Source organism: Polyodon spathula, chromosome 17, assembly GCF_017654505.1.
Source record: "Polyodon spathula isolate WHYD16114869_AA chromosome 17, ASM1765450v1, whole genome shotgun sequence".
NCBI classification, from domain to species: Eukaryota; Metazoa; Chordata; class Actinopteri; order Acipenseriformes; family Polyodontidae; genus Polyodon; species Polyodon spathula.
In genome coordinates this window covers 22,443,902-22,459,686 of record NC_054550.1, presented here as the reverse complement: position 1 = coordinate 22,459,686, position 15,785 = coordinate 22,443,902, and the positions used below count along the sequence as shown (strand labels likewise).

Sequence of the window (15,785 nt, the reverse complement as noted above, 5' to 3'; positions counted from 1 at the left end):
GCATGTGGGCTCAAACTGTGAGATTTTTTTTACTAGACCTGGTATTTGAACAAGTGTAACCTTACCCCTGGATTCTGACTGACAGCTTTGCACAGCCAGGAACCTCCCACCACTGTACTGATTGCCCTGCACACCACATGACCCTGTCTTTACCAGTAACTTCATGTGCTAATGTTTTTGGAAGTCTTTTCCCTATGTTTGAAAAACCTGCATATATTTTATTTGTCTTTATGAAGGCTAATCAACGACTCATAAATAAGAGACCAGTGTACTTTTGTTAAACATCTTGGTAGTCTAGATTAGAGCAGTAAAGCAGTAAAGTCTAGATTAGAGCAGATTTGTATATTAATTTAGAACAAAACTTTTATTTTTAGACGTGTGTCCCATTATTTATCCTAAACAAATTTCCAACAAAAGTTACTAGAATACAAATATTGTAAAATAATAACAGTCATTTTAGGAAATAAGAAGAATGCGATAGGAAACCTAGGGAAAAGTCACAACTGACCACCCAAATATAATATATGAATAGGGGAAAAGAGCTTCAGCTCAGTGAAATATGTTAGTAAAGGTCAGAGTTCAGATTCACAAAACTTGGGAGTACGGGGTAACCTACTTCCAGCCAACAGAAAAATAAAATGATTTCTTAAGAACATAAGAAAGTTTACAAATGAGAGGAAGCCATTCGGCCCATCTTGCTCGTTTGGTTGTTAGTAGCTTATTGATCCCACAATCTCATCAAGCAGCTTCTTGAAGGATCCCAGGGTGTCAGCTTCAACAACATTACTGGGGAGTTGATTCCAGACCCTCACAATTCTCTGTGTAAAAAAGTGCCTCCTATTTTCTGTTCTGAATGCCCCTTTGTCTAATCTCCATTTGTGACCCCTGGTCCTTGTTTCTTTTTTCAGGTCAAAAAAGTCCCTTGGGTCGACATTGTCAATACCTTTTAGAATTTTGAATGCTTGAATTAGGTCGCTAACTTCTTTGTTCAAGACTGAACAGATTCAATTCTTTTAGCCTATCTGCATATGACATTCCTTTTAAGCCCGGAATAATTCTGGTCACTCTTCTTTGCACTCTTTCTAGAGCAGCAATATCTTTTTTATAGCGAGGTGACCAGAACTCAAGCCCTTGATCACGTTCAGGTTAAGGTGTATTCATAACTATTAAACACTGACTAGTGCTAAATTTACAGTATTTCTAAAATGGCGTATTTAGTATAATGTGACCATTGTAACAATGCAAAAGCATAACTGATGAATGTATGCTTTTAGTTACAATACAACACAGCTGCGGGCACACAAGCAGCTGGAACTGGTGTGACTGCAAGAGGTTGTTTTTGTAATCTACATCTAATTAAGTTTATTTTGTTTCACCACCCCAAAAATACTGTTTATCCTATTTGTTTATCTCTCTGCCTAAGAACAGCAAGAGTGAAGTTTAATTTTATAACAATTTGTAAGGATTTACAACTAATCCACTTTTTTGAGTGCAGAGAATATTTCTTACACAACAATAGTTGCGATAGCTAGCATCATATAACTTTTTCATATTCAGTAGTCCTGAGTAAATATTTTGATTACTAGATCTCATTTTGCAAGCTGTCTTGCATTCATTAAAATCCAACAACAGAATGACTGGGAAAATCTCACTGTTCCAAATGACGCCACATTGAAGAAGCAGATGTAGAGCTTAATCTAAGGAAATCAATCCACCCTTTGGGAGATTGGGGGTTATTCGGCTTATTAGTGGAATATCTACACAAGTTATAGCCTCTAAGGGAATACAGACCTAACACCAATAACATTGTGGATCACTCAATGTCAGTTTACTGAAACGTTTTTTAAGCCCTACTGAAATCCATTCAGGTTAATTAGGGCTTAGGGGGGAATTATAACTCCTTAATGATTTGCCTTGAATATGTGAGTTATAACTCAAATGAAATGTTGGAATGTCAGCTTTCTGCTTATATAGTTCTGTTATAATGACATCAGTGGATCTTAATAATGCTAATCTTGTCAAATTTCCCTCAGTAGGGATGAAAACCCCTGCAAAGGGGAATCAGGGGAGGCGGTCATCCAATCATATGTGCGAACATATATTTTCCATATATTTGGAGAACTGCTTTATTTAAGTTATGGACAATATCAGGTTCTGGAGAATTAGGAAAGTGTCTGTCTGTCCTTAGATCTGTCCGTCTGCATTTATCTGGAGAACCCCTTATTCAATTGCCATTCACTGAACGTGATCGAGGGCTGCGAGGAGGGTCTTGGAATTAATAGTAGGAGAGATGTGCTTTATAACTTAGGGAAGAGTGAGGAGACTCCCCTTGGTTCACAGAGAGCCACCTCGCGGAGGTGAGACCGAACCATTTGGTCTCCAAGACTGGGAAGCAACCGATACTTCCACCAAGGAGGATCTAGAGGTAAGAAAATGGGAAGACGAAAGAGTTGGATAGATTTGACCAGGAGCCCCCCTTGATTCTTGGAGAACCTTCCTCACAGAGGATGAAGCCAGAGGCAGCTGGGCTTCTAAGGGGAAGTGAGCTTCACTTACCCCCAGAAGGAGACCATTGCAGAGGAGGAGCGCAGTTGCAGAGTTGGAGTGGCTGAATAGAGGAGGCAAGTGTAGTGGGGGAGGAGGGGAGGGTGGTGGAAAACAGAAGACGCAAGACAGAGAGCAAGCACATTGCTTGGGGTTGAAATAGGGGATTAGCAATGTTATCAGGAGATAGGAGGGAGGGCTCTCGCTCATGCCCTCTGAATAACACAGGTTTACAATGAGACTTGGTATTAACACTATTTAGAATACATTTGTGGGAGTAGTAGATTCTGAAAATATATACGTGTCTGTGTGCCCATTCATCCATCAGTCTTCATGTCACACAATCTTTGCATTTATCTGGAGAATCACTTATCCAGTTATGGTTAAACATAATAGCACATTCTTATTCTATACTATTCTATTCATACTGTTGATATATGTCATAGCCATCAACATTTTCATCATACTGTGGCGGTATATATATATATCCCTCTCATTAAAAGTGTAGCCAATAAGCTCAGTAATGTGTTTTTTTCTGTTTTGCTTTCTGACCTAGAACTAAATGTTCTAAAAGCAAAAAAACAATGCAAGTTTTGTTTTCATATAAAAAAAATTCAAGCCCCTTTAGGACCCTGCAGGATTGTTTGACCTCCTCATCAATGAAAAAGCCTTTTCAGAACTCCTGTCTCTCTCTGGGAAGGTTGTGCACTTGAGGTGAGTAGCACTGTGTCTGCCTCTCTCACAGTCTGTCCCTCTTCTCGCCAGGACCAGAGCTGGAGGTTTGAACAGTAATAACCATGTGCTACCTGACAAAGTGCTTTGTGTGCTGGAGTGTTCAAAACATTTGAGAATTGCACTTTTTTGGCAGGTTGAAATGCATTTTAAAAAAAGAACTCCAGGAATATGGGGGAGTGAATCAAAAAAACATTAATTTATTCTGATGTTTGTCAGCATTTGAGTCCCTCTCAAACCTTCCCATCTTTTGAACTTGCGCAAGCTTTCAAAATGTACTTTTTACACCCCTTCGTGGTTCTACAATGTTCTACAAGACTTAGTGTCAATGCTGTCCCTCCCACGAATACGCCTCAACAATCGTAGAGAAGCTCAATTTGTGAGAGTTTAGTTGAAATTTAGAAGGCTTCTTTAACATCAGACTTTCACACTGTGCAAGTCAAACTCTTGGGTTCTAATTTGACCTTCTGTTATGTGAACATCAATATGTATCATCCATGTAAAAGACAGAGGCTTCTTTTTAAAATGCTATGAATTTAGAGAAATCTGCATAAATGTTGTCTGGTGCATCTTTATAGCAATGTGTGGAGGAAGCAATGGACTTCTACTGTTAAGAAACCCAAAGCTAAGTTTCTACCACCAGGGAGTTGTGGCCCAGACCAGCCAAGAAGACAGGCTCTATAATTGCTGCTTTAATCATTGTTCAATCACCTGTTAGCATGGACTAAAAGAGGGGACAGTGTTTCCTACTTTCCCCGGGGTCTGATGTATACTAAAATGAGCCTGTTACTATTGCAGTTTAGAAAACAGTGTAATTATTCAATGTAGATGTGGTGATGGTTCCAAATACTTACAATCCATGTTAGCAAGTGAAATTAATGAGAGTTACAGTTTAAGGAACGCTCAGTGTAAACTGAATATTCCTCTTACGAGAATAAAGATAGGTCAGACATATTTTATGTAATGAGTTCCTGAATTCTTGAATCAATTACCACAACATTTTAAAATGGAGCTTCAGTGGATAAATTTAAACATTTGATTCACAATTACTTTCTTGCTCAAAGTATATGCATTCACTGACTAATGAGAAATGTATGTGAGAAATACATTTAAAGATAAAACGTTGTGTGCTTAATCAGTCATTTGAGGTTATTGAAGCCCCTGCAATCCTCTTAACTATCCTTAAACCTGCCATTCTGTCATCCTGCAACATGCTGGTTATTGTTGCAGAAAGGGCTGCTGCGTGTGCTTTTTCAGGACCCTTGTTACTGATGGCGCCCCCTGGTGATCTAACAGTGCAACGTGCCAGCAATGCATTACCTCATCAGCCCTTCCCTCACCCTGAGGTGAATAGAGAGATAGCTAAACCCGAGGCTCAGAAATGCTTGGTAGGAGATTGGTTAACTTTATGATGCCTACAATGTGATTTACAAAAGCAGCAGAAGAAGGGTCTGGATTAAGTTCAAATTATGTTGCCACCATGATAGCTGCATCATGGCAATGCAATAAAAGTTGGATTGAATTAATGCCTGGGTTGCAGAAATTTTCTCAATATGTAGTTTTAATACTATCTTTGAAATGTAAAGGCCCTATAAGAAATATAAAATAAAGAGAGTTAGTACACCCTATATAATATATATATATATATATATATATATATAGCATGTACTCCAGTACTTTAAATGAAAGGCTTAGAAAACATACGCATGTCTGCTTATACACGGAACTAGCACTACACATGTTCCTTATTGTTTTCAATGGGGATCATGTTATCAGATAGAAATTCCAATTGAGTTCCAGTTCTCTTCGAACTGTAAGTGATCAAGTCACTTACAGTCGCTTTCTGCATACTTAAGCATTATTGTAATTTACATGAAAGTTTATTCTTTCCACTTTATTAAGTGTGATATGTGTCCTAGGCTAATCTTTGCATACTTAATTCATTGCATTGAGTTCCCATTACTTTCAGAAAAATCGTTCTCAGCAGTAAAGGTGAAATGCGCTAAATCATATATTGGTAACATACTTATAGCATGGGAAGCACTTTATCATCTTAATATTGACTGTGTAGTATGTTACCAAAATATGATTATTATATTCACAGTATAGTGTGTGAAAAAACACCACAAATATTGAGGTTCAAATATTGAGCATTTAAACAAACTCCTTGCTTTGATTTGTAGAACTATGTTAGTAAGGGGAACAGGTGAGTATTTTGAGCACACAGTAAATTCTGAGCCAGTTTGGATGGTTTGTACATTTATTTATATAGGTGATTTGTGCAACAATTATTTATATTAAAAAAAAAAAACACTAAAACATATATATCACTTAATTTGAATTCACATTATTGTTGATAAACCCAAAACAACTGAAGATATAAAAGTACAGAAATATAACTCACAAATACAATTGAGTGAACTGAACCGTTGTATAATAATATCAATACTGATTTACAGTAATTTAGGGTATACATTCAATACATGAAAATACATAATACAAGATCAGGCAGATATCATTTAGAACCGTTTCAAAGATGAGTCCTTTGCTTTATTAAAGTCAATTCTTTGAATGGAATGATGATAGACATGCTGGCTCAATGGACTGGCAACATGGGATCAAGCAAGTGTGGCCAATCCCAAGTGAAATAAAGCATTGTAAAAAAGCATGCTTCAGCATGGTAAACACGTTAGCAACATTTGTTTTGCATTCTTTTCTAGTGATCTCAAGCGTATACTTCTTACTGTATTATACAGACTATTTAACAAGCTAACTTACAGATCCTGCTACCTTGGAATGTGCACTAACCTAGAAGTAAAGGGAAAAGTGTAATCATGATGCTGCCATCCTCATAGCAGCTTTGTAGAAGTCCCAAACAATACTGCAAAGGATGTTTAAAACCCCATATATTAATCTGCAGTGTTTTGACAAAGTCAAAAAGTAGAGCGCTATGATAAAAACTATAATATATAACGAGAACAATACATGTTTGTGACAAGACCTGATTAATATTTCTAAAATAGTATAGTAAATAGTCGTTTAGTATGTGATAATGTTCAGTAAAGTGTTTTCTACATTAATACTGATATTTATATGTTCACCTGCTATAATATTTAAAAAAAACTCACACGCATTTCACAACAATAAATAAATGCCTTCTGAATTACTTTTTAAAATAAAACACCATGTAACTGCAGAGGTATTTGTATAAAGTATGGGGATGATTGTAATGGGACAACACAGACCTGCAGACTGGTTTTAAAATGAAAAAAAAAAAAATTTGGAAGACAATCACATTGTCATTAATGTTACCTGTAAGTAAGCTATTTCTTATCAGATACATAGATGTTGTAGTCCTTTCCAATCAATCCCAGACCAGGCTTTTGCTAGAAACATGAATCACACACTATTTTTGAATCTGCATGACTCAGACCGCACAGACAAACTTTTGAGATGCACTGAATAGCCTGATGTTACTGTGATTGGTCTGTGTGTATCAGACTGCAGAATTCAACTTTAAAATAGAAACTGGTTGAAATCAAGATCCTGGACTGTTATAGATACCCGTAGCTAGAATTGAAAACCCCTGAAATCAAAACGGACACCAAATATTGGAATGATGCCTGTATTAGAATTAACTCTCCATGTGTATTATTATTATTATTATTATTATTATTATTATTATTATTATTATTATTAAGAAGAAGAAGAAGAAGAAGAAGAAGAAGAAGAAGAAGAAGAAGAAGAAGAAGAAGAAGAAGAAGAAGAAGAGAAACTATCTGATTATAGCTTGTCATGTTTGAGTGAAAGATGTTCCTGTTTTTAGTTAGTGTTTTGCCTGTACAGTAACAAATGGTCTTTTTTATTGGTTAAAAAACACAAATAATAAAAAAAACATACTTTTCATTTACTTTAACTGTAACTTGCCTGCTCCCTTTACTCTGGATCATCATTTTTAAAACACTCAATCATCACGCTTTTCTGTAACTAAATGAAACAAGCTGCTTTTTCTTCAGTGTAAATCTACAGCACTATGAAGTCATTTTGTTTCTAGTCTGTTATGGGTGGTTGTTAAACTTTTCAATTATAAAACAGGGGTTTATAAAGTGATTACCAAGCATGGATAATTGATTACTAACAACTGATTGAAGAAAGGTCTTGCAGATAATCAAGTCCATAGGACATCGAGTGAAATAATACCAAACCTTTCTAATCTCAAACCTGATTGCCCCTAGTTTTAAAACACACAGAAAATGACGACTTACTGGAATACTGGCGTGTGTCTGGATGGTACATCTCAGTGAAAGGTTGTACAAAAGTCTGACTTTTTTATGCTGGTGAAACCAAGTCTAGAAATGTTCCCCTTAGCTTAGCAGTCAAAGTGAAGTGGATGGGTTTCAGACTTAGCCCATAGGCGCAATCCAGGCTGGGTTTGTCTGCAGGATTCGCTTCAAAGGTGCACTGGTGAAGCAGGATGGCTGTGAACAGAAATATCTGGAGCTTGGCAATCTGATCACCGATACACCGGCGCTTTCCCATGGAGAAGATCATCACGCTGCTGGTCAGGTCCCTGTCGATGACCCCACTCTCATTCAGAAACCTGCAGGGCTCAAACACATGAGGATCCTTCCATTTCAGCTCATCGTGGTTCACCGACCACTGGTTCACAAAAACCACAGTGTCCTTAGGGATGTAGTGGCCTTCGATAGTCACGTCGGAGGTGGTGGAATGGGGGATGGTGATTGGCACAAAGCTGGTGAAGCGCATGGTCTCGTAGATGAAAGCCTCTAGGTAGGCGAGCTTGCTTTTGTCTTCAATGGTAGGCAACCTTTCCCGGCCCACTTCTTTGTCAATCAGCTCTTGAATCTTGGTCTGGATATTGGGGTACTTCACCAAGAGCAAGAGAACCCAGTGGAGTGCTGTTGAGATGGTGTCTTGCCCAGCACCCATCAGGTCATTAACAGTACCTTCAACATGTTCCTTGGTTAGACCATCTCCGGTACCTTTCCCATGCTCTATCACTCCAATGATAGCATCACTCATGTCTCGCGTGACCTCTGGGTCATATGTCTGCCGGTGCTGGATAATCTTATCTTTCACAAACTCAAAAAACTCTTTGTTGAGTTCTTTGAAGTTCAGGTAACTGCTGCGGACTGGGTTTGGGAAAGCCTGCAGCCAAGGCATGGCATCCACCAAACTCCCTGCACCCACCGTCTGACCAAACTTGTCCACCCTGCCCAGAAGGGTCTTAAACTCCTGGTCGTCGTGGCTGTAGCGCTTGCCAAAACAAAGGGCGCAGATGACGTTGGCGACGGCCACTGTTAATTCGTGACCGGGTTCAAAGTAACAACTATCAGCGCCAAGTCGCAGAAAAACCTTGATGAGGTCTATAGCTTCTCCCAAAACATGCTGCTCAAAGAGTTTCTTGGTATGGCTGTTGGCTGTGGAGAAAGCTCTAATTGTTGATTGAGCAATTCTCCGATGCTCCTTCCACAGCCTGGTGTAGCCCCCAAAAACCATACTCTTGCCACCGGAGACCATTTGAAAAGTGCCAAAATTGGGTCTACCAGCAAATGCAGTGCTGTGTTTAAGCAAGGCTTGCCGTATTGCGACCTCACCATTTAGAACTACAATTTTGTTGCTGCCCAGGCTGATCTGGTAGACATTGCCATATTTTTTGGCCAGATTGGAAAAGGTTAAATGGGGCATCTGCCCCAGCTGCATTGCATTGCCCACCACTGGCCAGGCAAAGGGGCCAGGCAAGCGTCTGTTCTGTCTCAGATTCTTCACCCACAGCCAGGCTTCGAGACAGACCAGAAACAAGAAAGAGGCTAATAGTGCAGGCTGGATCTGAACACCCCACTCCCTGGCACTGCCACTTCCCTTCGCTCCAAAGTCTGTGTCCCAAAGAGCCATGCTGGTTAACGAAATGTTTGCTGTCTTGCAATGAGCAGTTAAACTGGCTTCACTCTTTTGTGTCCCCAGAATGACCCAGTTGTGGTTATTTAGCTTTTTAAGTAAGTACGAACCCAAAGTATTTTTGTAACAGGTCCTTGCAGTCCAGTAGTACACTAGATTCAGCAACTTTAAATGTTCAACAAAAAATTACACATCAAGCATGCAAATCTGAAATCTCACTTAGCTTTTCAATGATGTAAATTTCCTTTAAAATGTAATGACTTTTGGTTGGTGCAATGTTCCTTCAAATTGCAGGGTAGTTGCATTTGTTTATAATTCTATTTCAGTTTCCAAGCTCACCTTCATTTTTTTAATGAATATATGCCTGTCTTCACTTGCTGAGAACCATCGGGTAAAAATCCTTTGAATAAGTTTAATTCATTCCCCTGTTGTAGATTTCAATTTAGCTCTGTACATAGCCTTTACTCTGCTTTATATATCTTTGTACTTCAAGGGGCTGGCTGGACTCTGGTTTATTACTGTACTCCTCCCATTGTGCCATTGTGGTAGCCCCGTAGCTCCCAAGAGCGTCGTTCAGCCTCTTTCAGTGACCTCATTCCAATAGGGATCTCAGAATCGTCCCGGAGTCAAAGCGCCCAACAGAACTGAAAATTCTGCAACTAGAGAAGGTTTTCTACACAGGTAGTAGAACGCAACTCTGCCAGTTAAGGATTTCGTGTAGCAACTCTTAAAGGAGCAGCGCGCGGAGACCGGAGGCAGGATGCCTATTAAAAAAAAAAAATACGTTTGTGTAAAAGGTTCGTCTTAGATTTGCTTGTGTTTGTTTATTTATTTACTGTATTTATAAATACATACGCTTATGAAAACAGATTTTATAATCGGATTAATCGTAATATTAAATCTAGACCGTAAAATGGTTTGAATAACTGTTTGTAAAGTTAAAATACAATATTAAACAGCACTTTTTTAACCGATGTCGGTGACTTTTATCATTTTGGGAATTATTAGTGTGCTAAACTCACGATTCAATTGCGTGTGTGTTTTGCTGTTTAAACTTTTGAAACAAAACCTGTGCATAATATAAGTAAATACCTTTGTCAGTAAGCGTTTTTGGTTGTTTTTGCTGCAATACTCATTAGTTAAAATGCACTAATTTGGATTGGAAACTCTTTAAATACGTTTCTGATCTATTGCTAAACCATTTGTGAATATAACATGCTGGAAACGCGCACGCGAATCTAGAATTGTGCAGTTCTTAATATTTTCGTAAAACTATTTTCGGATTTGAACAAGCCTTTGACTATATCTTGTTTTTTGTTTGTATATGTTTGTTAAGGAAAAGTCCTTTAGCTTTTCATTTTTGTAACTTGGATGTCATCATTATTATTACTAAGAAACGAAACAAAAGGATAACATACATTTTATGATTGTTTACCAGTTTTCTTTCAGAAAAAAAAAACAAACATAAAAACATCTATACAAAATCAAGCGATGGCTGGGTTTACCCAAACTATTCAGTCAGAACTTAATTTGCGTGCGACAGAGATATACCTAATGCCATTCAAACAATAAAGTTAATGAACTTTAAACAAAAGTTGTTTGTTCAGCCGAATCACATAATTTTGATACATTTACAGAAAAAACATTTCTAACTTAAAATTCGTTTTACAATAAAAAATTCTTACACGGTCAACTGCAAGCTGTTTCGGCTCACATAGTTCACTTTACATTTACAACTTCCCAGTGGGCTCATAAAAGAAAGTGTTCCAGAGAAGTTACTCCTGGCACTTCCAAGGTGGCGATCCTTGGGAAGCTAATTTGTTTGGAACAATACCTTATGCATTTTTCCTTTCAAGAAAAAGGGTCGTTAAAACGGGTAGTTGTTACTAGTGTTTGAATGCTTACAGGCAGTACACAATTCACATTGCACTATAATTTCAAACAGCAACGAATTACAATTAGAATTAGTACCGTGCGTAATATGCTACCCCGTCCTCCTATGACCACAGAGCAATGTTAAAATTTTGCTGCGCATTGCCCCGATGCTTGAAAATAGTCAGAAGGTAATGAAAGAAAGCGACTACTATATGAAGGGAAAAACCACAGAACTCAGCAAACTTACAATGCTTTCCATACGCTGACACTCACAATTTTTCCATGGGAACACACCTGCAGGCTGTAGAGAAAAAAAAAAAACGACTCCAACACACAAAACTATGATAATAATACATATCACGTTGTTGAACGAACAACTTGATTAATTCTGAAGTAGGTCTCTTCTTGAAAGTATTTCAATAATTCACTTGTCTGAAGAGACAGCGACTTGACTATAACTGCGAAATCGGTAGCTGTTTCGTCACAGTGCACACGTTCTGTGTTGCATACTTGAGCTCCGTGAGACAGACAAAAGGACAGTGTGGATGTGCGTGCCCTTGCCTTACAATTGTTTTGTTCCTCTCAGAAAAGGTTGGTTTGTACTTGCTTCGAAGTTTTCTGTGCGTTTCAATACCTGGAAACGTTTCACGACTGATAGTGCTGTCACTAAAGGGAGACCGGGGACAGTTGTAACATATTTTACCTTTCTCTCCATTACCCAAAGATGATTTGAACTAGTTTGACCAGACTTTGATACAAACAAGATCTGTGCTCTATCATTCCCCATAGTTATCCTATTTTAAGCATTGATATAAATATGGCAAGAGGGCTTGAAATGTAAATGTGTCCAATGTTACAATTGACCCCATGGCCAGGGTCAGATTCTGTGAAGAACAATTAAATAATTAACAACACATTTCATTTAACTCCAAATTTGAATGTTTTATTGAATAAGATCAATTTTCACATGAAACAAATATGTTTGTTTTTATTTAACTCAAAAAACTGAATAGCTTTATTGAAAAATAAAAACCTTCACATAAGGGATTTTTTTTTTTTTTTGTCATACTTTTAAAAATGATAGGCCTTATCAAGAAAAAATATGTCACTGATTCACAACTATGATATATAAACATTTTGTTTTCTTCAGTGCAAGATTCGTGTGCCCAAATATAATTCAGCTAATGGTGTATGGGGTCAATTGTAACACATGTTACAACTGACCCCAACCCAGGGAGCCATTACTAAAGCTCATGTTCTGGGAAGAAACAACAAAACTAAGAGCAATCAATTGTGTCAATTATAAGTACAGAGATCAGGAACAAGCATGTTAAAAGCATGAGTAACACAGGTATTTCTCACAAAAAGAAAATTGGGGAAACAATGTACTCTACTAAGTCGAAAATCGATTTTTGTAGATAAAGTCTTAGGGCTTTGGCATAGACAGCTCCTCTTCCACAGACAGACAGAGACTTGAACTGAGCATGTGCGAGTGATTTATGGCTCTTTAGCTTGTTTCTAATTGGAGAAATTCAAGGCGTTACAACTGTCCCCGGTCTCCTCTACTATTTCAAAATCCTTTTTTATTTCTTCCTTTAAAGCATCGCCCTAAAGAGGCCTTGGGATTTACGTTTCTTGTTTCTCCACCAGCTGTGAAGTTTATTTATGCAAGAAGCTAATGACTCTAATTCAGAACATTAAAGTATTTCCTAAACTCAGAGTTAAAAGGACAGAGGCTTCTGTAAGAACTCTGCAACTGGCACGCACTCTGCATTGCAATAGACAATGTCAAATCAAATGTTTAAGAATTGAACAAATATTATGCAATACGTTTTAAACACATCTTTGTGTTTATTTGACTTGTCTGAGAATGCCCGAAACACGTGTTGCCAAAATAAGCACTACAGTGTATAAATAAAATGAATATGAGCAATAAAAAAGATGGACCAAGTATTTGCTTCATTACAAATTACCCTAAAACAGAGTACACTGTAAAACAAAATATTTAAGAATGAATCATAGATCTTATAAAACAGATTACAAACACATCTTTTAAAAAAAAAAGGTGTTACCAACATAAACACTACAGGGTAAATACAGTATATGAGTACACATATATGTTTATAATCTTTATGTAACACAATGTTCTAGGACTCCAATATGTTTAAAGTTTATGTTATATTATTAGTTTTCTCTCTCCATTTTATTCGAGCAAATTGCTTAGAAATCACAAAGACTATTCCTATATAAAGATGCACAATGTTTCATCAATCTCTACCCAAATTACAGATTGGAGAGTGTGAAGAGTTCATTTTAATGAATGTGTCAAGAAAGTAGAAGCCAAGATAAGAATATATGTGTGCTGGAGATAGCGAGGAACAGGTGGGGTTACAGACCAAAGAGAGATGGTCAATAAAGAGCCTTTTAGTTTCAGTGACTCAGCATGCAATATAAAGACTCCAGAACGTCTTAGTACCTATCTGATTAACAGCTGGCTTTCTTTGAAACTGCTCAAACTGTGGGAACTGTAACAAATACGTGTCATGAAAAGTGTATGCCAAGAATAATTGGAAAAAGCAAGCTTTACATGGTTATTTGCATATCAACAGGGTTCGTCACCGGCCCTGACACAATGTAACCAATTAGCTTATACATGCATAGGATGTAAGCTTAACAAAGTGGTTAGTGTAAAGGAGTACCTGGGATGTAAGACAAAAAGTCACCCGGGATTTCAATCTTTTGAAGACTCCATCCTGCCCTGAAAGAGGGTTCCCGATATCACAGGTAGTATTGCTCATTCTGTTCTGATATCGATGACTAATGGACTTGTATATTTCGTCTAGAAACATATGTTGCAATAACTGCTTTGAATCAATGCTTCTTGTATTGGAATAATAATAATAATAAATGCTGTTAACCTGATATCTATGTCATGTTCTAAATTATGGAAAAATAAGAATCAAGACAATGTAAAATCACACTTCACCATTTTAACTACAATAAATAGTTTGTTCATTACAAATAAAGCCTCTGCTTGCTTTTGTCCCTTTTAAAAGCAGCATAATAATCAGTTTCCCTTGGGGAATAACTATTTAATTTAGTGGTTAATCAGAATTTTCACCCCAAATATGTACAAAGACTAAAGATGTCCCATGTTTTTAAAATACACATTTTTCATATTGTAGAAAGTTATTACAGATGTTTCCTATAAAACAAATCTTTAAAAAAAAGAAAATGTATAACAACCACCACAACAAAAAAACAACAATGTATACATATGGAGCTATAACAAAGAATGCATCAAAGTATAAACTCCTACTGCTGCAAGATTATCAAGAACTCAAAATGCTGAGTGGTAGTTTCAAGGGAGAGGAAACCTACAGCTAAAACTGGACAAACATGGAGTAGACCTCCTTATTCAAAGTTGTGTCTGATTATTGTTTTTCTCAAAGTAACCAATAAACTCTGCTGCATCTTAAATACCTTTTAGAATAGACTTTAACTCTAGGACTATCAGGAAATTACTGCTCCCTTAATCTCTTTAGTCTGAATGAATGTGCTGTAATAATAGCGAGAAAAAGTTTTTAGCATTCACTTCTACATCACCCCCTCCCTTTACAGTTGCCTGACTGCTCTAGCATGCTTATAGCAGCAAACAGCTGTGTCTTTTGCAGAAAGAGAGCTATATCACATTGCAGTGCCAGCAGGCAGGAGGCAGGAGGCAGCAGTGTAGCTGCTAAGATAATAAGCTACTGAAAAAGCAAGCATTAAATCAAACGAGCAGACAGACAGTGCACTGTGAAAATTAGTGACAGGGCAGGGGACCACCGGGTAAGAAAAGAAATGGCCATTGCAAGGATATCTGGCAGAAATGCTGCTTACAGAGGGAAGTGGTCGGACGTGACACATGAGCCAAGGGGTGGTTGTGGTGGAAGGGCAGGTCCCTTGTACATATGGTATCTTTCAGGGATACCTTCCACTAGTGATAGATTAGAATCTGTACATTTGATGGGGAGAATGGACTGCAGTGGCTTGTGTCTCCAGGATGTTGAGAAGACAAAGGTTAGGGGCTATCAAGGGAATCAGAAAATCAACTGTTGAGATTTCAACCTCTTCTCAGTGATGTAAAACTGTGTTCCCTATTGGCTGCAATGGAAACCAAGTTTGGAGCATGTGGGGTGCATCATGAGCTCAAGTTCAGTCTATGACTAACACCCTGTCTACACTGTTCCTGTAATTGTACAAGCAAAAATGACAAAATAAAATGACCTACTCTCACATAGACTGAACTGTCTTTAAGCAATCAACAAAATGAGTCACCTTAACTTAAAATTAGGCCAATGTACCATCTGTTTTCAAGACCAGCCCATTCCAAAGTCATGGTACATTTGGCAGTGGGACATGTGTTGCATATTTGAGCCCACACACACATTTTTGAGAAAGCTGCTTATCCACCTTTGGTGAAACTTGGTGAGGACATTCTTTTTTACCGGTTATTGAGTGTATAAGAGCCCACAAGAGATATATGGAGGACCCTACTCTTCTAAACATGTACCACAGTAATCTGGTAGTTTTGCCATGCTTTTCCCATGTTTAAAAATGCATTTACCATAGTTTGTCCTGGTTTTTATTATGGTTTACCATACCTCTCTGGGCTTTACAATGCTCACCTATGCATTATTACACTTTGCTCAGCTTTTACTAAATTTTTATAC

The 15,785-nt window shown here is 37.7% G+C and overlaps 1 protein-coding gene across 1 annotated transcript; it reads right to left on the bottom strand.

The window, feature by feature from the left end:
* Positions 1-7,156: 7,156 nt before the first annotated feature.
* LOC121330077 (cytochrome P450 1B1-like) lies at positions 7,157-9,759 on the bottom strand. Its single transcript, XM_041276345.1, has one exon. It carries the CDS (start codon positions 9,190-9,192, stop codon positions 7,606-7,608), a length of 1,587 nt encoding a protein of 528 aa, XP_041132279.1. The 5' UTR covers positions 9,193-9,759; the 3' UTR covers positions 7,157-7,605.
* Positions 9,760-15,785: the final 6,026 nt, after the last annotated feature.